General features: G+C 35.1%; 1 protein-coding gene across 3 annotated transcripts in view; it reads left to right on the plus strand.

The window, feature by feature from the left end:
• Positions 1–27,139, plus strand: part of KCNU1 (potassium calcium-activated channel subfamily U member 1) — a 281,023-nt gene that overhangs the window by 137,818 nt on the left and 116,066 nt on the right. For all 3 annotated transcript variants that reach the window (XM_031950682.1, XM_031950683.1, XM_031950684.1), the window contains one exon: positions 21,338–21,455. In XM_031950682.1, the coding sequence (XP_031806542.1) occupies positions 21,338–21,455 (118 nt within the window). The remainder of the gene's footprint in view (positions 1–21,337; positions 21,456–27,139) is intronic.

Consider the following 27,139-nt stretch of genomic DNA (forward strand, 5'->3'; position numbering starts at 1 on the left):
CACCTCAAAATAAAATATGAGGCCTTTGAAAAAACTCAAAAAGAATATTAAATATCAAGTAAAAGAGGCAGAGGAAAACTGGGAATAGAAATGAGAGTGATGACAGAAAATTATCAAAAAATCAACAGGTTGATAAATGAGGAAAAGCATTCTTTTCAGTGCATAATAAGTCAAAATGGTAAATGTTATACAAAAATGCACTGAAAAGAATGCTTTAACTGTAGAATGGAAAAATTGGTACACAAGCTCAATGAAGAAAATAATTACTTAAAATTTAGAATTGGGCAAGAGGAAGCTAATGACTTTGAGACATAAACAAATAAAAAATAATGAAAAATATAGAAGGAAATATGAATCTCATTGGAAAAACAGCTGACCTGGAAAATAAATCTAGGATAAATTATTTAATAGGGGAAACATAGAGTACATTGATTCAAATGTATACAAAAAAGTACTTTCCTCAATTGACAAATAGTCAAAAATGTTTACAGCAATTTTAGACAAAGTAATCAAAACTATAGTCATGAAAAAAAATGTTCTAAATCACTGTTGATGGAGGATGGAGCCAAGATGATTGATTAAAGGCAAGAATTTGCCCAATCTCTCCTGCAGAGCTCCAAATTCCTTTAAATGATGACTCTAAACAAGATTTAAAGCATCAGTAAAATCAAAAAGAGTAAAACATTTTCTACCTAAAGACAACTTAGAAGCTCAATTCTGTGACATCAGGATAGAGTCCAGCCTGTAAGTCTGAGTGTCAACAGCTCCAGCTCCAGCTTCAGTCCCAGCCCAGGCCCATCCCCACTCTCAGCAAGGTGGGACCTCTGGACCAGCTGCAGTGGTGGAGGCTTCTGGGTCTCTTGGCCCAGGGGCATCAGGGAGGCCTTGGAAGGTCAGTACAGAGGGTCTGTGGTAACAGGATGGATACCCATATGCAGAGTCAGCATAGCCCCAGCCTCAGCATCAGCTAGGTGGGACATCTAGGTCTGGGAGCACCAGGGAGGACATAAAAGGTCAGCAGAGAGAGTCTGTGGCAATGAGATAGGAGTCAGGAGTATAGTGTCAGAGTAAGCTCCATTGGCACAGCCCCAGTCCTAGAGTCAGCAAAGCAGGACTCTGTTGCCTTAGCATACAGCATCTTCCAGCTATAGGTAACTGAGGATGCTCCTAACAAGGTCCAGGGCAGAAAAGAGGGCTTGTGATCAGGTCCCCTAGAAGGTTCTCTGAAAAAATGCTGCACAAAACCTTGAAGCTTGGGACAATGCACATTCCACCCTGGAAACAGATCCCTATTTTAACAAAGAGTTAAAAGCAGAGTAATGGGCTAGGAGAATGAGCAGACAACAAAAAAAGTTTCTGACCATAGAAAGTTATGATGACAAGGAAGATCAAAATGCACCACTTAGAAGATAACAAAGTCAAAACTCCTACATCACTATTGATGAGAGAAATGCAAATTAAAACAGCTCTGAGTTACAACCTCACACCTCTCAGATTGGCCAATATGATAAAAAAGGAAAGTAATAAATGTTTGGGGGGTTGTGAGGAAATTAAAACACTAACATGCTGTTGGTGAAGTATCCTAATTTTGGAGAGCAATTTAGAACTAGATCCAAAAGGGTTATAAAACCATGCATATACATTTTAACAAGCAATATAATTACTAGATCAGTATCCCAAAAGAAAAAGAAACATAAAGGAAAATGATCTATCCATACAAAAATATGTATAGCAGCTCCTTAGTGTTAATAAAGAATTGAGAAGATGTCTGTTAATTGGGGAAAAGTTGAATAAGTTGTTGTATATGATGGTGATGGAATACTATTGTGCTTTAAAAAATGAGCAGGATCCTTTCAGAAAAACATGGAAGACTTACATGAATTGATGCAAAATGAAATGAGCCAAACCAGAATATCATAGTATATAGTAATGGCAATATTATATGATGATATACTATGAATAAGTTAGCTTTTCTCAGCAATAGAATGATTCATGAAAATTCTCTAGGGCTTATGATAAAAGGTGTTCAAAGAAAGAACTGATAAACCTCTGTGTAGATCAAAGATATGTATTTTATTTTACTTTTCTTGGTTTTTTATCTTGTTTCCTTTTACTGAATAACTTACATGGAAATGTATTTTGTATGGCTATATGTGTTTAACATATGTTGAGTTCCTTGCCTTCTCAATGAAGATAGGACATGGAGAGAGGGAATTTGGAACTTAAAATCTTAAGAAGGAAAAAAAAAAATATTTAAATTGATTTACATGTAACTGGGGGGTGGGGAAGAAAGATACCAGTTGTCCTCATTTGAGACACAATATTGTTGAAGATGCTATGATCTCATAACTTATCATTTGGTAGGTGGGAAAGAACCCTTACCACTGACTCTTTAGACTTCAGAGAATCATCCTTACCTTTTGAGATCAAAAGGAAGAAGAGGATTTAGGGTTAGAGACTTCCTCTTTAAAAAATCTAGAGTTTCAACTCAGGAAATCAATTTAAAGAATTATAATGATTAACAAGAAATAGAATATATCCCTGACAACTCTGAAGAGTGAGTGTGTGTGTTTGTGTGGATGTATTGTGTTATGTGTATTTTGGGGTGGGAGGACCTTCATCACAAATCCCTGGGGGAGGTGGAGAGAGGACATTTTATTCTTCTTTATATTCTTCCTTCTCTTGAAATCCTTCATTAGCAGATTTCAGCATATTGCTGGGGTACACTTAGCAATGTTGTTATCTATGTCACCAATTGGGAACAGTCTCTGAGGTTTCAAGGAGTATACCATAGCCCTTTTCTAGTACCTGATATTCAAGTTTTGGTTGTTGTGGCACAGAAGTTAGTCTTCGACCTTAAAGGTAGAAATTAGTATTATTCACAAAATATAGTCCTGTGTATAGAACAAATGACATTTTGTAGAGATTACCACAAGTTTAGTACCCCGTCACAACCCAAGAAAACAGAAAAGCAAAAAATTAAAATATTAATACACCCATGCCATCTTACCCCTTCCTCCTCCACCACAGAATCCAGTAATGGAAAAGGAAAATAGAAAATTAAAACTAATACTTACATCTCAGAAAAACTCAAATCCAAGCCTAGCTCCCTAAACATGCAGAGCTCTTTTCAAAGACTTTTAATACCAGTCCACTTTTCACCCAAACAAACTAGGAAAAAGCAAATTTTTTAGGATCAAATTTTAGCTCATAGGGCCATCCAATTAGGGTCTGGACAAAAATCTTGAGGCATTTCTTCCTAAAGAGAAAACACTAAAAATCTTTCCTGGGGTCCTTGGATAATCCCAATTGAAAGTCCAAGCAATTTTTTTTCTGAGACCCTCTACCAAGGAATATCCCAAATTTTCCTGCTAGATCCTTCTCAATCCTAATGTGATTCACCTCACCCAACAAGAAAACTAATACATAGATTTTAAAAATAGGATCAGGTAAATTCTGACAATGTATAGAGCTCCAAAATGAGATTGAGCAGTTAAGATTGACTAGAATCAGCCTCTCAAAAATGGATTAGTTCCTTGGTATCTAGCATTGTGGCTAAGGATGTACCACCAAGCAAAATTCACCAGCCTTTGTCCTTTACCAAACTCCCTCTTTCACAATGAATAGGGTTATCTTCTCCGTACGAGAACTACAATTCCAATGCTTCAATTCCAGGCAACAAACTATAATTACTGAGGAATAATTCCATTTTTAAGTCTTGTCTAAGGATTTTTCCTGAAATATTAGTGGTGAGGGTGAGAAAGTATGAGTTATCTAGAAAACAAACATGTGTCAAGTATGGATCAGGCGTTTTTATTACATGAAAAGAGAAATGCTAAGAAAAAATACAATTAATTTTAAGGCTAGTATTTAAGGTCCATTTAGAAATTGCAATAGGGATATTCTATCCATATTATCTACTGAAGATTTTACCTCCACTGATTATAGTCCAATCAGCACAAAATAGATCCTTTCCTTCCTTGCATTCAGTCTCTTTATGGTTGACGCTGCTTTGACTAATCTGTATCTATCACTACTTCTTCCACAACTACTCAGATATCTGTTCATTGCTCAGGTGAAACTTCTCCCATTAAAAGGAAGGTGGCAATGGCCTATTGAGAATTCTGGAGGACCCTTAGCAAAGGAAGGAAAATACAAAGGTGAACATATCCCAGTCATAGTTTTGTCTGGAAAGCCATGAAGTCATAACTTAAAGACTGTGGGATAAAGGGCATCTCTTCATCCCCACCCTCTGGAGTTTGAGGGTTATCTTTATATTTTAAATCAGCAGTAAGAAGAGGCCTTAAAGGAAAAGATCCCACTTTTAGTTGTTTTTTTTTTTTCCTTCCTATAGAGTTCTGACTCAATAGCCAATTAAGGGTCAATCACAGATGGTAGGAAGCAGTCAGAGGATGTTTGCATGTGCTCTCAAGGAGTTATATCTCTTGTACTGCATATTTTCAAGGGGACATTAGTAAAATAAAGGACTGGTTCATGACAATCAGTCTTTGGGAAAAGCCCCTTACAATCTACTTGGAAGGGAAAAGCTAAGTGTCCTTGTATTAAAAAGAAGAGAATTTATTTTCATGGGAAATTTCGTGTAGCATTAAAGGAGTTTTGCAAATGCACAAAGAACTGTGCAAATGTGCAGCCTATAAAATTTCATTCAAATGTGGGCCAAGATGTACATACTGATAAACAATTTATTTATATATGTATGTATATATATAATTTTTTATCTGATTAATTTATTTAAAATTTTTCCCAGTTATATCTAAAACTATTTTTACATTTATTTTTAAATTTTTTGAGTTCTAGATTCTTTCCCTTATCTCCAATCACAATTAAGAAATCATAGATGAAATTATGCAAAACATTTCCATAAAAGTCAACTTATAAAAGAAAATATAGATCTCCCACTCCAAGGAAAATAAAAACCCTTGAGAAAAAATAAATTCAAAAGAAAGAGAGAGAAAGAGACAATGTGCCAATCTATATCCAGACACAATCAGTTCCTTCTCTGGGTATATATTGGATTTTTCATCATAAGTCCTTCAGAGTAGTCATGGATGATTGTACTACTGAGAATAACAAAGTCATTTACAACTGATGAGCAATTTCTATAGATAATCCATCTAAATGCACATTATAATCTGAGAAACAGATATTATACATGAACTTCTTTTTCCTGTGTGGTTAGATAGAATAGATTTCTTCAAATGATTACAGATTTCTTACAGAAGGTTCTGCACTATTTGAAGTTTTGAGGCAATCATGTCACCTACAAACAGAGAATCCAGAGGACTTTAACATCTACAGGAATCTTTGATCTTGACTCTTCACTGGATAAATTCCCTTATAGCAGTAAATATATTTGGTTAAGCTATATCTCATATTGTTTTATGAATCACCTGATGTTTATTATTATCAGAGAGTCTTTGAATCATTTTTATCACTTGTTAAACCTTCCAAGGCATCTTGATTAATTTTAATATAAGAATGAGAGAAACCTTGTAGAAGGGATTGCAAGGTAGTATTTTGTTCAAATTAATGAAGTACCTTTTCACAATAAAAAGCATAGTAGAATATTCTGTTTGCTGTATCAATCATACTATTCAATTTATAAAAGGTAAAGATGTGTCCCACTGTTGAATAAAAACATATTTGTTCCTTACTAAAACTCTTATCTACATGCTTTAAATTTGTATATGGATGATCTCCTAAGGAATTTGTACAGTTGCAGAGAGTATACAATAATCACTAGTTATACATATTCTCTCAGTCACCATTTTTGTCATCAATAAGGTCCAATATTATTTTTATGCCTTTGATATCTTTCTCTCCTTCAGATGCTTTATATGTCATCTCCTAAATGCTCTCATAATTGCATTACTTCCAGCATGTATCTCTTTTATATACACTATATATCCAATCCAGCTGCTTAGAATATTTCTGTACATCATAATTTCATTGTCCTTAATAGGAAAAGAAATTGCAATAATTTTTGTAAATCATTCTAACATTTCTCTTCGTAATCCTGCCATTTTCATCCTCAAATGCCATTGATTTCACTTTGCTAAACTGATAATCTTTCTAAACTTTCTTTAAACTGAGTTTGCCCCCTCTGCTTCTTCCTACTCTTTGAAACCATGTTACTCACAGTCATCTATCACCTTCCTAAGTTCATATTCCAATCCAGAATTTGATTTGGCAGCTGTCTTTCTCAGAATGGTTGTTAGCTAATTGTCTGCTATCTAAGGAACTTTCTAGGTACTTCTAGTTTCTTTTTTTGGCAATTAGTTTATATTGGTTAAAATTCTAGACAAAATGCTTTTAAGTAGAAGTTCATATGATTCCATTTTTCTGTTTCTCATTTTGATTTTCTGTCCTATATCCCTTCTTGGAAAATTCTTCTCCCTAAACAAAGTGGAGGGTCATTCCTTTTTTAAATTATTGTTTCAATAGTTGAGGGTTATTTCAATTTTATGTCATACTTTGTCATATTTTCCTCATTGATATCCTTTCCTTTTTAAAAACTAATTCTGATCTTTTATCTGATAAATCAAGGGTCTGAGTGAACAACAATGTCTTGAGTACCTACTATATGCATCCCTGGGTAAGGCTTTCCTGATTAGATAAGTATAACCCATCATCTCTGCATTCAAATCAGTTGGAGAAACAAGCCCTATGAAAATAAGTAGTTAAGTGTTAAGTTGTTTTTGGAAAGAAGGATGATTCAGAGATAACATCCACATCATTAAAAAGACTTTTTCTGCCTGTTTAAACAAATGGGATATTATGATATGATATGATTGTGCCAGCTGTGTCTAGCATCTACTAATCCTTTTCTTTAAAAAAGTTTTCATGAAAATTATTTTGCCTTTATTATAGAACAAGTTTTGGCTGTTCAAGAAAGCATGAGTTTAAAATCTTGTTGTGCTATTTGCAACCTTTGTAACTTTGGACAAGTTGTTAAACTTTCTAGGTTTGTGTTCCTTCATCTATAAAATGAGGGCCTGGATCATATGATCTCGGAATCCTTGGTAAAATTACTAAGGTAACAAGTAGAGAAGCCAGGTTTTGAACCTGGGCTTTTGAAGTCTGGTTCTCTTTTCAAAACATTCTGGATGTATCCATTATGTTTTTTGTAAAAAAAAAATTATTTCATCTCCTCCACCCTCACAGTCTGGAAGGTCTTCTTACTCTTCCTTTTGCTGTTGGAGAAATTGAATCTCAAAGGAGTCAAATCGTGAATTAATAATCAAGAATTTATTGTGTGCCCATGGATTATATAGTGGGATAGTTAGAAGCCTTGAAGGAATAGAGGTTAAAGTCAAGGTCTGCAAACTTAAAACACGACAATCCTTATAACAAACAAGGAGGTTTAATAAACAAACAGACAATATCTACCCTCTTAGTTCTAGTGTAGGGCAGTATTCCCTAATGGCTAAGAAGTTAAGAGCAAAGAACCTCTCAGGTAAATTGCAAAGAAAATAGATTCTTGGTAAGAAAAAGGATAGTGATCAGTTTTCTATGCATCAACCTAATGATCAAGGGGAATATCTTGAGTACCTACTATGTGCCCATCCCAGTGTTCAGCTATGTAGAATGGAAAGGATGTATTAGCCATGGTCTCTATCTTCCACTAGAGAAATAAAACACATTGAACTCTCAATTAAAAGCTAAACTATATATGAAAAGAACTTTGTACTCTAGCCTACAAGAATTACAGGCAGCTAGATGACTCAACGGATATAGCCCCATGCCTTGAGTTAGGAAGATATGAATTTTGATTCCACCTCAGACATTAGCTGGGTGACCCTGCAAAAAAATTCTTTATCCTCTGCTTACCTTTTTTCTCTATTATAAATCCTCACAGGGTTATTATGAGAATCAAATGAGATTGTGTCTGTATTGTATTTAGCACAGTATCTATCACAAGTAGGCATTATGCAAATGTTTATTCCTTTTCCTTTTCTCCTTTCCCCCTAAGAAATGAGGAAATTGCATAAGAAAAAAGAGTGAGGAAGGAACATGGTATACAGAGCATTAGTAAGATGGTCGAATAAGATAGCTGGGTGACACAGTGCAAAGAACACTGGATTTGGAGTCTGGAAGATATGGATTAAAATTCTTCTTCTTTCATTTATTAGATGTATTGTCTTAGGGAAGTGACAACCTTTCAGGTTCACCTATAAAATGGGGATATCACTTAATACTAAAGGGTCTTTATGAGAAAATTAAATGATGATGTATTTGGAAAATGCTTTGCAAACCTTAAAACATCAGTGTATTCTCTCTCTCTCTCTCTCTCTCTCTCTCTTTCTCTCTCTCTCTCTCTCTCTCTTTGTGTGTGTCTCTCCATCTGTCTGTCTCTGTGTCTCTGTCTTTGTGTCTCTGTCTCTCTCTGTTTCTCTCTCTCTCTCTCTCTCTCGCTCTCGCTCTCTCTCTCTCTCTCTCTCCCCCTCTTTGTCTCTCACTCTTTCTCTGTCTCTCTCTCTCTGTCTCTCCCCCCTCTGTCTCTCTCTGTTTCTCTCTCTGTCTCTCTCTCTCCCCCTCTTTCTCTCTCTCTTTCTCTGTCTCTCTCTCTGTCTCCCCCTCTCTTTCTCTGTCTCTCTCTCTCTCTCTATCTCTCTTCCCCCTCCTCTCTCTCTCTCTCTCTCTCTTTCTTTCTCTCTCTCTTTCTCTCTCTGTGTCTATCTCTGTGTCTGTGTCTCTGTCTCTGTCTCTCTCTATCTTTCACACACACACACACACACACACACACACACACACGAACTGGACCAAGGGATATACGTTGGGGAATAGAAGAAAGAGTGGGGTCATAAAGTACAGGAAAACTAGACTAAGAAGTTCAACTTGGAGGATACAGAGAGAGTACACCTCTTAAGGTTTCCCAATTAGAGTAATGTTCTGTATTAACATCTTTGTGAATGAGCATTGGCAGTGGGGATGGAGTCCTGCCTATGAAAAATAATAGCTTAGGGATAAGACAATGTTTCAGTTTTCTCATCTGTAAAGTGGGGCTGCTACTTCCTACCTTATAAAGCAATTGTGAGGAAAGTTCTTTTTTTTTTTTTAACTTTAAGTGCTATATAAATGGGAGCTATTATTATGAAAGCTGTGTTTTAGTATGATTGATCTAGCCTTGAAATGAAATTCTTAGCACTTAATGGTTCTTCTCTCTCACCAATTTTCTGAGTCTCACAGGAATCTTACTTCCCTCCTTTGGCTTCTCATTCTGCTTAGCCAAAAATAAACTTCCTTCTTAACATAAATTTTACTCCAAGAAGAACTAACAATCATTTTAGATTCCCATTCTTCTTCAGTATATTCTCATTAATCGACATTTGGCTTTTTTAGAGTGGTGACATTCTCAAATTTCTCATAAAGCAGCAGGTTTTTCTCTCTGCACTAGATGGGGAATTAACATAGAATAGGAAATATCTGCACTTAGAACATAAAATATTAGAGCTAGAGGGAATTTAACCAATGGAATGTTAGAGTTTGAGCTATAGCTTTGAACATAGAATATGAGAAAGGGAGACAGCCTTAATGCAAACAATATGGGATACTTCCAAAATCATAGTATGGTTTTAAGCTTTTAAAACTTAATAGCTTATTATTAATGAAGTTTAATTTAAGTTGAATAAGTTTCTGCTAGATTAAAACCACACTAAGATTTTTAGAAACCTCTCTATTTTAGATGCAAGGAAAAAAAATACCACTAAGCAAAACCCACAGAATCTCAGTTAGAAAAAATGTCTGAGCCCAGACAAGCCATCCATGTCTAACCAATAATCTATTTTACAACATCCCTGCGACGTGGTATTCAGTCTGCAGTTAAAGATCTTTTTTGTTTCATCTTTTTTCAGTCATGTCTGACTCTTAATAACTCCATTAATGTGTTTTTAGCAGATACCAGAGTAGATTACAATTTCCTTTTCCAGCTCATTTTTTTTTAGCTGAGGAAATTGAGGCAAATAGGATGAAGTGGCTTGCCCAGGGCCACACAGGTAGTAAGTATCTAAAATTAGATTTGTACTCAGGAAGATCAGTTTTCCTGAATCTTGGTCCAGCACTCCATCCATCACCTGCCCCAAAAGACCTCTGGTAAGGGATAAGCTACAACCCAGCGGCGACCTATTCCACTTTTGTATGGCTTTAATTATTAGGAAGGTCTTTTTTACAATGAGTAAAAATTATGTCTAAACTCCTATTTTATTCTCTAAAATCAAATAGAATAAATCTTTCCATTTCTCTCATTAGGGCATATATCTATTAATGCAGGCTAATGCCAAATGCCAAATTACTGTTAAGACATTTGGAGATGGCAATCTTTTTGAATTTTAAGATTAATTTTTTTCAGAAAAAAAAAAAAAAAACTAGTATCAGGCTAAGTTTTTCTTATACTGAACTTATGAAATTGCCTTTTTGAACCCAAATAGAGAACTTTACATTTGATCCCATTAATTTTGATCTTATTGAGATATTTTTAAATCCTATCTTCATTACTCAGTGTGTTAGCTTTTTATCTCTATTACATTCAATTACCTACAGAAAAGAATGTCATTAGTGCTTTGGGCTAGTTTATTTATAAAAGTGCTAAACAGCTTGGGGCAAAGAATAAATTCTTGTAGTAAGACTGACACTTTCCACCACTTGGCTACTAGGTGGTACAATGAATTTGTGTTTCTTTTGAACTACTGATATTTTGCTGCTTCTAACCTCTGAGGACTAGGAAAGTGAGAGTATCATCCATTATCCAAAATCCATGTAAGCACGCCTTCATGAAAGTGGAACATAATACTGATGTACTTCTCCAGCCAACCCAATTTCACCATGATCTTCCACAGACCTTCACATCTGACAGTATCAAAGCCTTGGTCTGACTGACAAATGTCATACACAGACCTTCGTTCTGCTCCTGTAATTTCTGCTAGAGCTATCAGGCAGCAAACACCTTCTTGACCATTCTAGTTTTCAGGGAGATGACCATCTTCTAGGTGAAGAATAAACCTATCAAGAAGGACTAAGAGAGAGAGACATATATACCTACATGGTAATAACATTTTGGTTTTCTTTGAGTGCAAAGGACAATAAACACTATATGCACAAATATATGCATAGATATATCCACACATGTACTATATATATATATATATATATATATATATATATGCATCTATAAGTATATGGATAGTCAGAGGACAGCGTATTTCTTTTTCCTTTATAGAGATGGACAGTTGAAAAATCATTGAATTCTTGGAGCATAGCCACCTTTTGGCATAAAACCTAAACTATTTTTGTAAGCTGTTTTATGAGCATATTAAAAAAAAATCTTTGGTAGAATAGAATCAGCACATGGCATCTTAATATAGGGGAGGAGTCTGGTGACAGTCAAAATCTTCCTGACAGTCATAAATGTCCCTATAAAGGGACTGACCTCAATCTAAGATATATGAGCAGTAGCTTCAGCAGTGCTGAGAAACCTGTGTATCCAGAACCATGTCCTTCTCACTAATCAATGTGGTCCCTTTTGTGCAAAGATATTGAAATGCACTAAAAATCTTTGGCTCATAAATAATCTTTAGGACACATAACAACACTTTGGATTGTTACTAGCAGTATAAAACTGAATTTCATCTGCCTTCTTACTGTTCCAAGAATACTCCATCTTTCTGTGCTTTGCTTGCACTTTATTTTTGATGGAGTTAAATGCTACCTAATTAGAGACAGATGAATTATCCTTTTAGTAAACTCTATGGACTTTTCATTTTTTTCATTTAGTAACTTTGGAATTTCTTCCTGATTTTTAGCAAACCAATTCCGATGTTTGAGAGTGTTATGAACCAGATGAGTAAATGCAGTGCTGTATATCAAATCTCTGGAATCTACCCACTCCTTTTCTGCTCCCCTGTTGTCAATCAGTATCATCTTTCCCTCCAAGTTAGCAACAAATTGTTCATGTATGGAAAAGCACTATGATCTCCTTACCTTGAGTTCTCTAGTCTTACCTTAGGGTTACCTCTTTCATTAATGCTAAAGTTCAGCTTGAAGAGGATAATTCTATAGTTATCCAAGCACTCTGTACTGCATATCACCTTTGTCATTCTCACATCCAGTCAGCTTCTTATCCTTACAATGACATCATCTGTTAAATCCTGATTTTTTTGCGGTTTCATCCACAAAGTTTTATTGTGTTTAGTTAAATGGAAGACAGTATTAGTAATGAGTTCATGAGATGCACAAGTCCTCAGTAGTGAGTGACTACTGATGATGCTGTTTCAGATTCAACTTCTCCTAAGGATTCCCTGATAAGTCTGACAATCTGTCCCTACTCTGCCATTAAATTTACCCCAAATTACAAACTTGTCCTTTTCCAACATGCTGATGATGAGGGCTGCTGGTTCTTCATAAAAATTTTATTTGACCTAATCAGGATTCATTATATATACTGAGGATGATAGGGTGGCAATTTCCAGCAAGTGAGAATCACATTGTCATGAGCTTTTTTTTTTTTTCACTTCATTGGGGAGGCAGACAAGCTCTTTGGCTAGATTAGATTTGATTGCAAAGACTACACTAGCTTCACAGTACTCTTCATCATGATGAATACTCAAGAAAAAAACACATGTTCAGCTCTGATTTCATTTGCCAGCCTTATTTCACTGAGAGCTGCTATTTGCATGTGATACCTCCTGAGGTTTCTTACAACAAGAGCTATTCATCTTTCAGATTTACTGGATTTCATGTCATCCATGAGTGTGAGCCACGTATCAGTGGTGAGTTGGATTATCCTCACGAAGGTTTTTGGATGTGTGTGTGTGTGTGTGTGTGTGTGTGTGTGTGTGTTTGGACTACAAGAAAGGATCCTTCCCTGCCACAGAAAGCAGATCAGGGTTAGGTTACGTGAAACAGACAATTTTTAGGGCATCTTTTCTAGTTCCTTCCTCATGCCAGGAGGTAAACTGTGAAATTCTTTAAAAAGGTGACTCAGACACCCAGAGAGCTGATGAATCCCAGGGCCAAATCAGCCCATTGAGAATATAATCCTATACCCTGAGCTGCCTTTGGGCAGGGCTGTGACTACAGCCCCCAGTATATCAATAGACATTTCTTCACCAATTATTCATCACCACAGACCTTGAGGTAGGTAAAAAAAAAAATGGTAAAATGGTATGAGTGATGCTTTTGGACATCCATTAATTGGATTTAAGTGAAACAGAATTGTGAATATTGATATCTTGTTCTTTCAGAATCATTGTAGTCTAGTGGCAAAAAAAAAAATGCAAGATGCCTGTTGATCACTTGAGATACAGATTTGATATTTAACTGAACTCTTAAGCCACAGAACCTTTTTCTTCTACCTTCATGGCCCATTTGAACAAAATGTTCTGTTCTACTAGGGAATTCTCTACTTGCTTGGGAGTAGATCCCCTAACTCACTAATGGGTTTGAAACCCATTAATTACCTTCAAGTTGGTTTAATCCATCTGCTGAAATAGTTTTAGTAAAGTGTGGCCATTGTTCATGCTGAAGTTTCTTGGAGCCACAAGTGAGATTTAGGTGACATGTGGACACTAAAGGTAGAAAGCAGCTATGAAAGGGGACTCAGCAGCCCTCACATCAGAAGTACAAACTTTCTCTTAATAGCTCATAAACCATACACACACATACTTACATATACAAATAGAGGCACATACAAGAAACATATAAAATAACTCTAAGGAAGGTAATTTTTATTATGGGGAAACTAGATGGTACAGTTAATAGAGAGCTGGATCTAAAGTCAGGAAAAATTATCTTCCTGAGTTCAAATTTTGTGTCAGATATTAGCTATGTGACTTTGGGCAAGTGACTTAATCCTATTTGCCTCAGTTTCCTCTTCTGTAAAATGACCTAGAGAAGGAAATGGCAAACCACTCCTGTATCTTTGCCAAGAGAACCCCAAATAGGATCATTAAAAGTCAGACATAAGTTAAATAACTGAATCACTGCTGACCTACAATGAGGTCAATAGAAGGCAAACTGTTTTTGATAGTCATTCTCAAGCTTTGGAAGCACTGCTTTCTTTCTTTAATAACTCATTGTAGAATTTTGCTAGTAATAAAAAGTCTGCTTCAACTGAACCAGAGTTTGCAAACCCAGTTCTCTTCTCCATTTTGTATATTGGTAAAACATTTAAATTTCCCCAGTACTGTGGCAATATTTTAGGAGAAAATGATTTTCTTAAAGTGAGGCATATTGACATCATATTGAGTTTGCAAACTTACCCCTATATCATAGACCTAAAGTATCTGAACTCATACATGACATGTACTTGTTACATACTCACATTCTTGTAAAATTAATGGAAAATTGAAATAGCCAAAAAACAAAACAAAACAAAAACAAGAAGTGCTTTCTATTTGTGTGATTTTCTCATTTGTCACATGAAAACTTATTACTTATGACTCTCAACCACCACTAATATTGCCCATTCACTAATGCTAATGTCTAAGAAGTGTAAAGAAAGAATACGACCAAGAGGTGTGTGTTTGTGTGTGTAACAGACATAGTGGAAGCACTGGCTTGGAAACCAAAAGTCCTGAGTTCTAGCCCCTCTCCTAATTTTGTGAAATTATCCAAATCAATAATCCTCTTTTTTGTCCTTATATTTCTCATCTGTAAAATGTAAATGATCACTAAGGTCACTACCAGAGTTTTTGTTTGTTTGTTTTATTTTGTTTTGTTTGTTTGTTTGTTTGTTTTTTAAATAATTATCCCAAGAAATTTCTGGCTATTTAATTCTCTGCATTTCTGAAATTATTTTGTATTTACTTATTTATATTCGTGTTGTAGCCTTCAAAAGATGTAGACTTCCTGAGAACTGGGACCGTTTCACTTCTACCTTTTTTTCCCCCAGTACTTCGTATATAGTGGGGTGCTTAATAAGCCATCTTTAAAATGAGCAGACGATAAAATAGCTGTAGTAGCCAGTCTCTGTCTCCTTATCCATCCACAAACCACAGGATGGCACCAGAGGACTATTAAATGTCTACCAAGTCTTAAAAAACCGTTGAACTGGGTGGTTTTATAAGCACAGGAAGCTGCTTTTACCCAATGTCATGCTAAGTGTTGTATGAAGGATGCTCACTCTAAAAAGGGTCCTCCATATCCTTTTGGGTTAAACATCTGCCAAGATATTTTTTTCCCCTTCTCAGCTTCCTTTACCCATATAGTTAGCTATGAGAAACATTATTTTAGTAGCTTTTAGACTAGTCTAGAGCAGGGGTTCATAACATATTTGAGAGAGACAGAGACGGAGAAAGAGATCAAATGAAATAATATGTATAAAACACTTAGCACTCTGCCTAGAACATTAATAGGAAATAATTATTTTCTTTTGTGTATGTGCATAAAATATAAAGTTCATTGACCAGGTTAATATTTTTGCACTGAAAAATACTGCAAGGGAGACTCATCTGTTGCCTCTAAATGAGAAATTAACATTTTCTGGAGTAGAGGATCATAGATTTAGAAGAGGAAGAAAACTGAGAGGTCATGGAATCAAGTTTCATTTTAGAGGTTAAAAATCTGAAAGGCACAGTTTAAGTGACTTTTCCTATAGTCCCAAAAATAGCAGAACTGGGATTCAGACCCAGATCAAAAAGCAGAGGTGCATCCCCTATAATAAAGTGTCTTAAACTGTGGGTCACAACCCTATATGGGATCTTGTAACTGAATTTCAAATGGGGTTTGAAATTATAATTTATTGTCAGTAAATGTTTTGAATTACATCTATTTTATATGCCTAAATACTGGGGGTTGTATAAAATTTGGGGCAAAAATGGGTTGTGGGTTAAAAAATTTAAGAAATACTGATTTATATCACACTTGAGATGGTGTTTCATCTTTTGGTGATAAGTCAAGGTTTAGTTTTCCATTAAAAAAGATAATATCATTGTGATACAGTGGAAAGAAAACTTTATTGGAGCCAGAAGAGCCAGTTCCTAACTCTGTGAGCTTGGTCATGTTACTCTATGTCCCTGGCCTCAATTTTCCCAACTTTAAATTAAAATATTGGACTAAATGGTACCTAAAATATTTCCTGTTTTAAATCCTAGTCATATGGAACCTATATTTGACCAATCCATTCTGAGCTCCACCCCCTCACTTACCCTTTCTTTAGCCTAACAGATCATAAAATAGCTTCATTTGTATCTATATTTATCTATATCTATATTTATCTTTATATCCATATCTATCTATATATCTATAGATAGAAATATATATATATATGGAGAGAGATCATAGATTCCTCTGAATGAAAGCCAGGCTGAAGAAGAATAAGAGAAGCAATTCAGAGGTGAAATGGACTTTAGAAAATACATATACATATATATATATATATATATATATATATATATATATATATATATGTAGTTATGTAGTTATCCACTTTTTGCTTGAAGAATATTAGAGAAATAGAATTCATTTTCCTATTCACATTTGAGTAGCTTTCAGACATTTCCTTCCATAATCTGAGTAAAAATCTATTCTTCTGCAGCTTCCAATCCAGTTCAACAAATGCTTATTGTTTCCTACATGCAAGGCACTGGGGAGTTGACTGACTGTCTGCCCTAACTATACACACTGGAAAATCCAAGAGGATAAATATTGACCATTGTCCAGATGTGTAGCTAAATGTATAACTCATATAGCATTCCTTATCTACTCAGTAAATTCAAAGCCATTTGTTTTTCCACACTATAAATCTTAAAGCTATTATTGTAGTGCAAATCCTACCAGTTCTACCTCCTTACTGTATCTGCTATCTATTCTCTTTCCATTTCCCATCCCAGTTCAAAACTTTATCAATCTCTGTTTCTTAGTTTCAATTTTTCCTTTTTCTCTTGCTCCCTTCCTTCCTTCCTTCTTTCCTTTCTCCCTTCCTCCCTTTTTCCTTTTCTTCTTTCTCTTTCCTTCTTTCTTCCTTTTTTTCCTTGATTTTTTTTCTCTACTGTCCCTTTCCTCCCTATATATTTCCTTCTTTCTCTCTCTCTCTCTCTCTCTCTCTCTCTCTCTCTCTCTCCCCTTCTTTCTGTCTCTTTCAGAGAAAATGTGGGCTTAGAAATCCTGAATTCAAGTCATCCACCAGTCTCAGCCTTTTTTGCAGGAAGGGAATGTAAAGGAAGAAATAAGCATTTATAAGGGAACTACTATATACCAGGCACTGTAGCAAGCATTTAAAAGTTGTGTTTCCTTTGAGCCTTAAATCAATGTTGGGAGTCAGGAGTTGTTGTTATCCTCATTTTATAATTGTAAGAACTGAAGGATATGGATTAAATGACATGCTTAATGTCACAGAGCTACTAAGCATCTGATGCCAAATTTGAACTTGGGTCTTCCTGTAAGGTCCAGTGTTCTTTCCATTGCGCTACCTTGTCGCATAGATTAAAATTGTGTACCATTATGCCTGATATCATTATTTTTTCCACTTGTCTCCAATCTCACTCCCAACCAATAATAGACAGATCCATCTCCCATCTTGTCATCCTAGGTGAAAAACCTTCAGTGGCTTACAGTTTTCTACCAAGTTAAGTTGAACTATCTTAATACAACATTCAGGACCTCTTAGATCTAGTCCTGCCTACCATTTTGATTATTTTCCTCTACTCTCTTAGGCCATATTGTAAGTAAACTGAATTCACTGTGAAAGAGTGCAATTAATGTTATAGAATTTTTGCTCATCATTATCTTCCATCCAGTTGAAGTCCCTTTCCTTTTTCCTCCACTTTTCAAAAAAAATCTCATTCTCCAAGGCCTAGATGGAATTCTTTTTAAAGCCTTCTCTGATTCTGTATGAAATAAGGGCTCTCCAAATATCCTATGGTATGATATTTTTATCTCTTTGACCAGTTTAAGGACTCTTGAGAGGAACTATGCCCTGAAATGATCTCCACTCCTCAAAGCAAGAACTTAAATCAGTAGATACAGAGTTATAAATCGCATTTATTTGGAGATAACTTTCTGAAATGGTAGTTTAGCCCAAGGTAATAAATAGGTATATTTCAAATTTATTTTATTTGGCTTCAAATCCAATATCTTCTGGAAAGACTTACATGAATTAGTTCTGAATGGGAGCAGAACCAAGAGAATATTGTACACACTAACAGATTATATAATGATTAACTTTGGTGGATTTGGTTCTTTTCAACGATGAGTTGATTCAAGGAATTTCCAATATATTTGGGCACCTGCAACCAGAGACTGAAAGTGGATCAAAGCATGATTTTTTTACTTTTGGTTTTTTTTCCCTTCCCCTGGGGTTTTTATTTTCTTTTGTTCTGTTTTTTCTTTTAAAACATGAATAATGTGGGAATGTATTGAACATGGTTGCACATGTATAGCTTTTATCAGACTGTTTGCTGTCTTGAAGAAAGGTGAAAGGAGGGATGGGGAAAATTTGGAAGAGAAAATCTTATAAAAATTAAATGTCAAAAACTATCCTTACATATAATTTAAAAAATAAAAAAAAACTGTTTACATAATCAAATCCAATGGCCTTGGCACTATACCTTATAGCAAGAAAGGGATTTGAGAAGCCCTAAATTTGGTCCACTGGAAAACAATATTAGATTTGAAATCTAGAGGAATTAGATTAAAATCCTACTGTTGTTTCTAAAGTAGATGTATAACTTTGGAGATGTCAGTTAACTTTAGGAGGCCTGTAAAAGAATCTGTAAAAGAAGGAAACTGCACTAGATGGCATCTGAGGTCCCAGCTTGAGACTTATGATTAAGAAATACAAATAATCCATTTCCTGTATGAAGGCTGTATGTATCTGTACTTATGTATACAGATATATTTGTAAGTATTAATATGTGCATATATACAGATTTATATGTATATATAGAGAAATATATTTATGTAATATATGTGAATATATTATATTTTATATACAGTGTATATATGTATATATACATATGCATATATTAAATATATATGTGTGTGTGTGTGTAAAGCTCCATTTTTTTTCTATACCTCCTTTAAAAAGCATCAAATGAGACTGAGTCTGTGATGCTGCTCACATGCTCTCCTGCCTGCTCACCAGCTAGCCATTTTGAATATGTTTTCCTTTAGCTTCCATACCTTAGCTTCCAGCAGCTTCACTAGGCTCACTGTTTTGTAAAGGCTGACAGCAACATCATCAGACCTCAGCAAGGTTTTTCTTCAGATGCTCCTTTCTTTGGTCGAATTCCTCCCCAAGGCAAACACCAACCACAAAATAAGGAAACATCAGTCAACTTGATAAACCCAGACAGGTCTGCATATGTAAATTGAGGCTACTGGGGATTGCAGGTAGGGAAGGATCCCCTTCCAAGCCTAAACACACACTCTTAGCACACCTGTGTGATGCAATTACTGCTGATTAAAGCTGACAAATCACAGATCCAAAGGATGTCCTTTTTCTGTCAGAAGTCGGTTTTGACTCATTAAATGTTTCTGTATGGATTAGAGCCTTTTGCAAATGGTTACAACATCAAAAGCAGAGGCAGCAGCAAAAAGCTCCTCCAGCCCTCTGTGACTGTCAGTCTCAGGGATGAAGAGATCTGTGGGTTTAAAGGTTTGTCCCTTGCAAACCCTCCCTCTGGACTTGTTAGAGCACATTGCCCCCTGCTAAAGTCTCAGAGGGACGTTTTTGACTTCAGGAACAGGTATAGGAACAGTATTTGTGAAAGAATGTATGGGATGAAGTGATGGGGAAGAGAAGAATGAAAAAGGAGAAGAGAGAAAAAGGAAGGGAAAGGGAGGAAGCATTTATTAAGTACCTAATACATAACAGACATGAATTACAATTATTACTTTATTTAACATATGTTAACACTGAGAGGTAGGTGCTGTTATTATTCCTATTTTACAGTTGAAGAAACTGAGGCAGACAGAGGCTAAGTCCCTTAACCAGAGTCATATTGCTAAATGAGTAGCTGAGTTAGGACTTTAATTCAGGTCTAGCTGACTCCAGACCCATAGCTCTATCCACCTAGAGATAATTCAAAAGCTTCAGTCAATTAGGAAGAAAACCCTTGCCTTTTCCTGCCTCATTTTATTTATTTATATTGATAGTGATCTTACTGTTACTTGCCCATTAATTGGTGGATTAATGATGATAATAATGGCTCTCCTTCAGTTCTTATATTACTTCATGGTAACAATTCTGCCCAATTATGAGCCTGGCCATCAAGAAATCAGGCATACCAGAGTATACCAAGGCCCTGAGGAATTAGGAGTAAATTAACTTCAAAAGAACTCTTGCTGGCTGAACACATGCTCTAGCCGGGGTATTATTATCTCTATTTTACAGTTAAGGAGTTAATAGGCCAAGTTGAATATCAAGTGCTTCCTCGGTGGGTGAGTGAGGTAGTTATAGGGAATCTATCACTAAATCGGGACAGGTCCTAAGTTCTCCTGTGCCTCTTAGAAGCCATCTTTTGGCTTGTGTCACCCACTTTGTCTAAGAGATGTTAAGTAAGGCAGACTAAAGGTGAGGAGCAGCAGACAGGGAAGCCATTTCTGATATTGGATATAATTCTGGCAAAGTTTGGCAGTTTGGTGATGATCAAAGCCAAAGGCAGGTCTGGTGAATCTGATGCTCTTGAAGATCACCTTGTCTAGTCTCTGGATCTTAACATCCAAAGCCCCTTCCACCTCTTAAGTTTTCAGATTCAATGATTCCATGACAATTGTAGTTACCATACCTTTGTCTCTATAGTCCTTCATTAAAAATTACAAAGTATTTTCCTCAATATAATTCTGTGAAGTACATGAGTACATTCTAGGGATAAGACAAAGGACTTGATGGGGCATTCATTTTTAAACCTACCACATGAAATTTAGCACCATATTTCCTAGCCACTCCCTGGCCTAATTTATGAACCTCCCAATTAGCTATGGTTCCATCTTATTACTATACTGAATATGTAGTGCAAAACTTTCAAAAATGTACTCTGAAGACCTTTGAGGTTACCTAAGACACTTGTGGGGGATCCTTGACTTTTTTTTAATAATACCTTGGCCTTCTTAACAATACTAAAATGTTTTAATTTCTAAGATTGTAAATGCTGAGAGATTTAACTCATATAAACAAAAGCTGCTGTGATAAAGGTCTTCAATAATTTTTAAAGGTATGAAGGTTTCCTAAAGCCAAATTATTTTAAAATACTGCTAGTGAAACAAACACACAGGCAAGGTACTAGAGTAATGATGAGACCATTGGTATCAGAGAAAGAATTGCTTAAGAAGAAAATTCTATGCATTCTTTTTAGATTTACTAATGTTGCTGTTATTTCAGGCACACCTGTCCTTAATTTGAGAAATTTTCCCAAGACAAGGACCAGAGAAAAAGAAGGATATGAATCTCCAAAAAGGCTGTCTAGAAAATCTAGTACTTTGTCAAACTTCATCTTCAGGTAAGAAAGTCAGAGAGAGCTCTGCTTCCCATAGGCAGATTTTCTTCCTCTAAATAACTAAATGATAGAGTAATTCTATTTACTAATTCTACTTAGTATGGGGGTCAGTAAAGGGGGAGTCTACTTTAATCATTCTTATATTTAATAATGTCATTGAATCTCAAGAAATCATCTCTGTACCTTCTCCTTCAAATATGAATGAGAGGAAAATTCCAGCATTTGCTTATAGCAAATACACTAGAGTTTCTGACCAATCTCAATATATACTTTTTTTCCCCATGAAAACCTAATAGACTGGCTATTTTGTAGGCTAAAATTTCCTTTAGGAACACAAGTCTAATAATTTCTCTTAAACAATTTCTATATTTTAGATGGCTTCCAGAATAATTATGGGTATGTCTTTCTATATATTGGGAATAGCCATTCCTTATAATTAATTAATATGTGAAACCCCTCAATTTATCAAAATTCTTGGGAAGGAATGGACCTAATCTTATTAAGCAAATTTATGTTGAGGCTTGCCTTTAAAATTACTTTTTTCTCCCTTTAATTCTTAAAAAACAACAACAACCCCTTTCTCCTCCCCCCCCCCGCAAAAAAACAAAACAAAACAAAACAAAAAACAGTATTTCTGTAATAAAATAATATAGCTTTCTAACAGTGCAATATTTCCATTATAGGTAATAGAAGTTTTTTGATGAATGTTCTTTCCCTATTCAAAAAACTACAGTGATTTTCTATTGCTTTATGAATCAAATATAAAATCCTTTGTTTAAATTTTAAAGCCATTTGTAACCTAATCTCTTTCTGTTTTTCCATTTTTATATCCTAGTACCATCAAGTCCTCTACCACCTAACCACTTTCGCCAACTTGTTACTTCTCAACTCTATCTTAAACCTCTATATTTTAACTGATTTATGCGTATAATGATCATCATCTTCATCTCTGCTTCCTGGTTTTTCTGGCTTCCTTGAAGTCCCAGCCAAAATCTCTCCTCTAAGAAGTATTTCCTAAGCTTCCTTAATGTCAGTTTTCTCCCTTTTGAGATTCTCTATCTATCTCTGTCTCTTCGTGTCTGTCTCTCATTCTGTCTCTGTCTCTGTTTCTCTCTTTCTTTCTCTGTTTGTCTCTGTCTCTGTCTGTCTGCCTGTCTCTTTCTTTCTCTCCCTGTATGTATATATTGCTTATATAGACATATAAATTGTTTTTCCATAGTGGTTTGATGTTTTCTACTCCATTAAATTGTAAACTTCTTGAGGGCAGGGATTGCTTTTACCCTTTTTTGTATCTCCAGTGCTTATAACAGAGTCTGGTATGTAATAAGTCCTTAAAAAAGATAATGTAATAAATCCTTAAAATAATTTTGGACTGTGTATCAGAGCACATGAATTGTAATTACTAACTCTGACATTTGCTCTTAGGCAAGTCATCTACTCATTTTAAAATTCCACAAAATGTTATTACTCAACTATTATGGATCTCATTTATTTTTATATATTTAATTTTGCATTTATAAATCCACATTTATTTTCTATATGAGCAAATTGATTTTCAGAAGGATTTGTGGCCCTGCTCATGGTCACATATGTCAAAGGAAGAACAACCTCTCATTCCAAGGACAAGACTTTCTTTTCATTTTATCACACTGTAAGACATTCTCTTAAGCATTAAAAACTACAAGGGAATACAAAGACAAAAAAGAAAATTTTTAAGTATTAAGTTTCTGGTAAAAACATGTACTATGGTAGGAATTGGAGAGATAAATGAAATGAATGAAATAACTGCTACTCTCAAGGAATTTATAGCATAATGGGAGAGGAGACAACAAGGACTTATACATACACACATTCACACACATATACAAATGTATATGTGGGCATGTATGTATGTTTATAAATATATAAATATAATAAACACATATATAAAATACAAATACACTTGTAGGTGTACTATATTTTAGTGTATGTATATGTGTGTATAGATTAAATGTACATATGCCTCATATATAGTCAGAGATAGAGAGACAGATGATAGGTAGATAACTCTGTATAACTGAGGTTACATAGCTAGCAAGTGTTTGAGATCTGATTTGAACCTAGATTTTCTGATCCACCTAACTGTGACCAATGACAGAATAGTATTTCATCTCTAATAAATATGTTTTATATCTATAGAGACAGACAGGCAGGCAGACATGGAGAGATATCTAGAATAAATGCAAAGTATTTAAAAAGGCAGTTTGAGAAGGGGTGTGAGGGATTCAGGGAAAGACTTATATAGAAAGTGGAACTGAAGCTGCATCTTGAAGGAAGAGAGGAGTTATAGGAAAGTATGGAAAGAGGCAGGAGAACAGCAATGGTTTGGAGACAAGAGATGGAGTATGGCATGTGAAGAACAGATAGTTAATTAGCTGAATCTCAGGGTTTGGTTTTTAATATCTAAGAACCTAGAAAGATGGGTTTGGGGCTACATTGTGAAGGAGTTTAAAATCCAAGCAGAGGAGTTTGCATTTTATTGTGAAGATGAAAGGAAGCCATTAAAGTTTTTTAAGAATAAGACTGATCTACACAAATGATCTTGGGTATGGTCAGATCTACATATAAGAAAAATCATATGTGAAGAAAAGATTGGAGATGGAACACATTTGAAACCAAATAAGATATTCCATTACTAGCTCTATATACCAAAGAGGCCAATGATAGGAGAAAAATACCAGTATAGTATCATAGTATAATATTTTATGTATGATATACTATAAGATGATAAGTATGATATAGGATGGCATATCATGATACAGCATAGTACATAATAGTATAGTATCACATAGCATAATATAGCAGAGTATAAGATTATAACAATTTTGGTTACTTTATTTACATAATTCCAATTTAATTTCCAAATGGTTTTACTGATTTATAACTTCACCAACAATACACTAGTATACCAATCATCCCACCATCCCACAAACAATGATTCATTTTTGTCACCTTTGCTAATTTATAAAATATGAAACAAAACCTCAAAACTATTGAGCTTTGTAGTTCTCTTATTATTTTAATGATTTGGAACATTTTTCTTTTCGTTCTATATACTTTTGGTTATTTACACACACATTATACATACATACATATTTCGTGTGTGTGTGTGTGTGTATATATATATATATATATATATATATATATATATATACATACACACATGGATCTGCATAAATGTACACATTCTCTCTCAGGTCATCTTCTCAGTACTAACCAATCTCTTCTCTTTGCTCCACCTTGATCTCTTGATGAACCAGTTCAACTCATTTGATGTCATCCTCTCTTGAATCCTTAGATATCTTATCATTTCAGCCTTCAACCACTCCCACCATTAAGCACTTTTGCTCCTATATACAGGCTACTCAAAGAAAGAGGAGCAAATATCACAAGTACTCTGAGTGGACCCACTACAAATTTATGTATACAATTTCAACTGGGCTCTAACTACTGGTGGACAACTCTAATATATCTTTGTTATCAACTCATCATCTCATTCCCCATAGCATCTCTTCGAAACATTTTTGTTTCTCCTTAAACCTCCCTCGGGTCCCTTTCTACCAAATCTCTCAGATGAGAATTTGGCTTTATAATTTACTTTCTCATTCACAGGTATCATGTGATGAAGTATTCTCTTTTTTTAATTAAAGCTTTTTTATTTTTCAAAACAGATGCGTGGACATTTTTTAGCATTAGCCCTTGCAAAACCTTGTGTTGCATTTTCCTTCCCTTCCCCCACACCCTCCCCTAAATGACACGTAGTCCAATATATGTTAAACATGGTAGAAATCTAATGTATGCATATATATTTATGCAATTTGTGTGCTGCACAAGAAAAATCAATCAAAACAATAAAAAGGAGTAAAATAAAATGCAAGCAAGAACAACAAAAAGAGTGAAAATGCTATGTTGTGAACCACACTCAGTTCTCATGATTCTCTCTCTCTGTGTAGATGGTTCTCTTCATCACTGAACAATTGGAATTGGTTTGAATCATCTCATTGTTGAAGACAGCCATGTCCATGATTCTTACTCCTTACTAAACGTGTATATATATTAAGCATGAACAATTCTTTTATATACATATTCTCATAATTATCATTATGCACAAGAAAAATCAAATCCGAAGTAGAAAAAATGAGAAAAAAATAAAACAAAAAGCAAGAAGACACAAAAACAGTGAAAATACTATATGTAGTGATTCACATTCAGTCCCCACAGTCCTATATCTGGATGCAGATGGCTCTCTCCATCACAAGTCTATTGAAATTGACCTGAATCATCTTGCTGTGGAAAAGAGCCACGTCCACCAGAATTGATTATTACATATTCTTGTTGTTGCTGTATAAAATGTTCTCTTGATTCTACTTACATTGCTTACCATCAGTTCATGTAAGTCTCTACAGACCTCTCTAAAATCATCCTTCTGGTCATTTTTAAAGAACAATAATAATCCATCACATTCATATACCACAATTTATTCAAATATTCTCCAACTAACAGGCATCCACTAAATTTCTGCTTCAAACATTTTTGCATATGAGGGGCCTTTCCCTTTTTATGAACTCTTTGGGATATAGGAACAGTACAGACACTATTGGATCAAAGGGTATGCACAGTTTGATAACCCTTTGGGCTTATTGCTCTCCAATTTCAAATGGTTCTTCAGAATGGTTGACTCAGTTCATGACTCTATCAACAATGCATTAGTGTGCCAATTTTCCCACATCCCCTCCAACATTTATCATTATCTTTTCCTGTTATCTTAGGCAATCTGAGAGGAGTGCTAGTTTCAAAGGTGTCTTAATTTGCATTTCTCTGATCAATAGTGTTTAGAGCATTTTTTCACATAAATAGAAATGTTTTCAATTTCTTCAATTGAAAATTGTCTATTCATATCCTTATTATTTGTCAATTGCAGAATGGTTTGTTTTCTTATAAATTTGAGTCAATTCCCTATATATTTTAGAAATGAGGCCTTTATCAGAGCACTTGGATGTATTCCCCCCTCTCAGTTTTCTCCCTCCCTTCTTGTCTCCATTGGTTTTGCTTGTACAAAAACTATTTAACTTAATATAGTCAAAATTATCTATTTTGCATTCCATAATATGGTCTAATTATTTTTTGGCCTAAAATTCCTTTCTTCACAGATCTGGGAGGTATAGTATTCTTTGTTCCTCTACTTTGCTTATAGTGTCACTCTTTATGTCTAAATCATGAACCCATTTCAACCTTATTATCTTGGTATAGAAGGTTTTTAGGTGTTGGTCAGTGCTTAGTTTCTATCACATTATTTTCCAATTTTCCAGAAATTTTGTCAAAAGGTGAGTCCTTGTCCCAGAAGCTAGGATCTTTGGGTTTATCAAACATTGGATTATTACAGTCATTGACTGTTTCACCTTCAAAAGTCCATCTCAAAGGGGCAGCACGAACTTCAGCTGCTATTGATCCCTCTATGCCAGACATGTAGGTGTCCCTCTAATGACTGTATGATCTGCACCAGTGCCTACCAATCCTTCTAATGGTAGGCCATTTATATAGATAGTGAGCATAGGCCAGTCAGCTGTTACAGCTGCTATCCAGTATATTCCTGGATTTTGTTGCTTGGAGTCAGAATCTGGGCAACTATCACCAGATTGCTTATTAGG

The sequence above is a fragment of the Sarcophilus harrisii genome, chromosome 2 (genome assembly GCF_902635505.1).
Source record: "Sarcophilus harrisii chromosome 2, mSarHar1.11, whole genome shotgun sequence".
Classification (NCBI taxonomy): domain Eukaryota; kingdom Metazoa; phylum Chordata; class Mammalia; order Dasyuromorphia; family Dasyuridae; genus Sarcophilus; species Sarcophilus harrisii.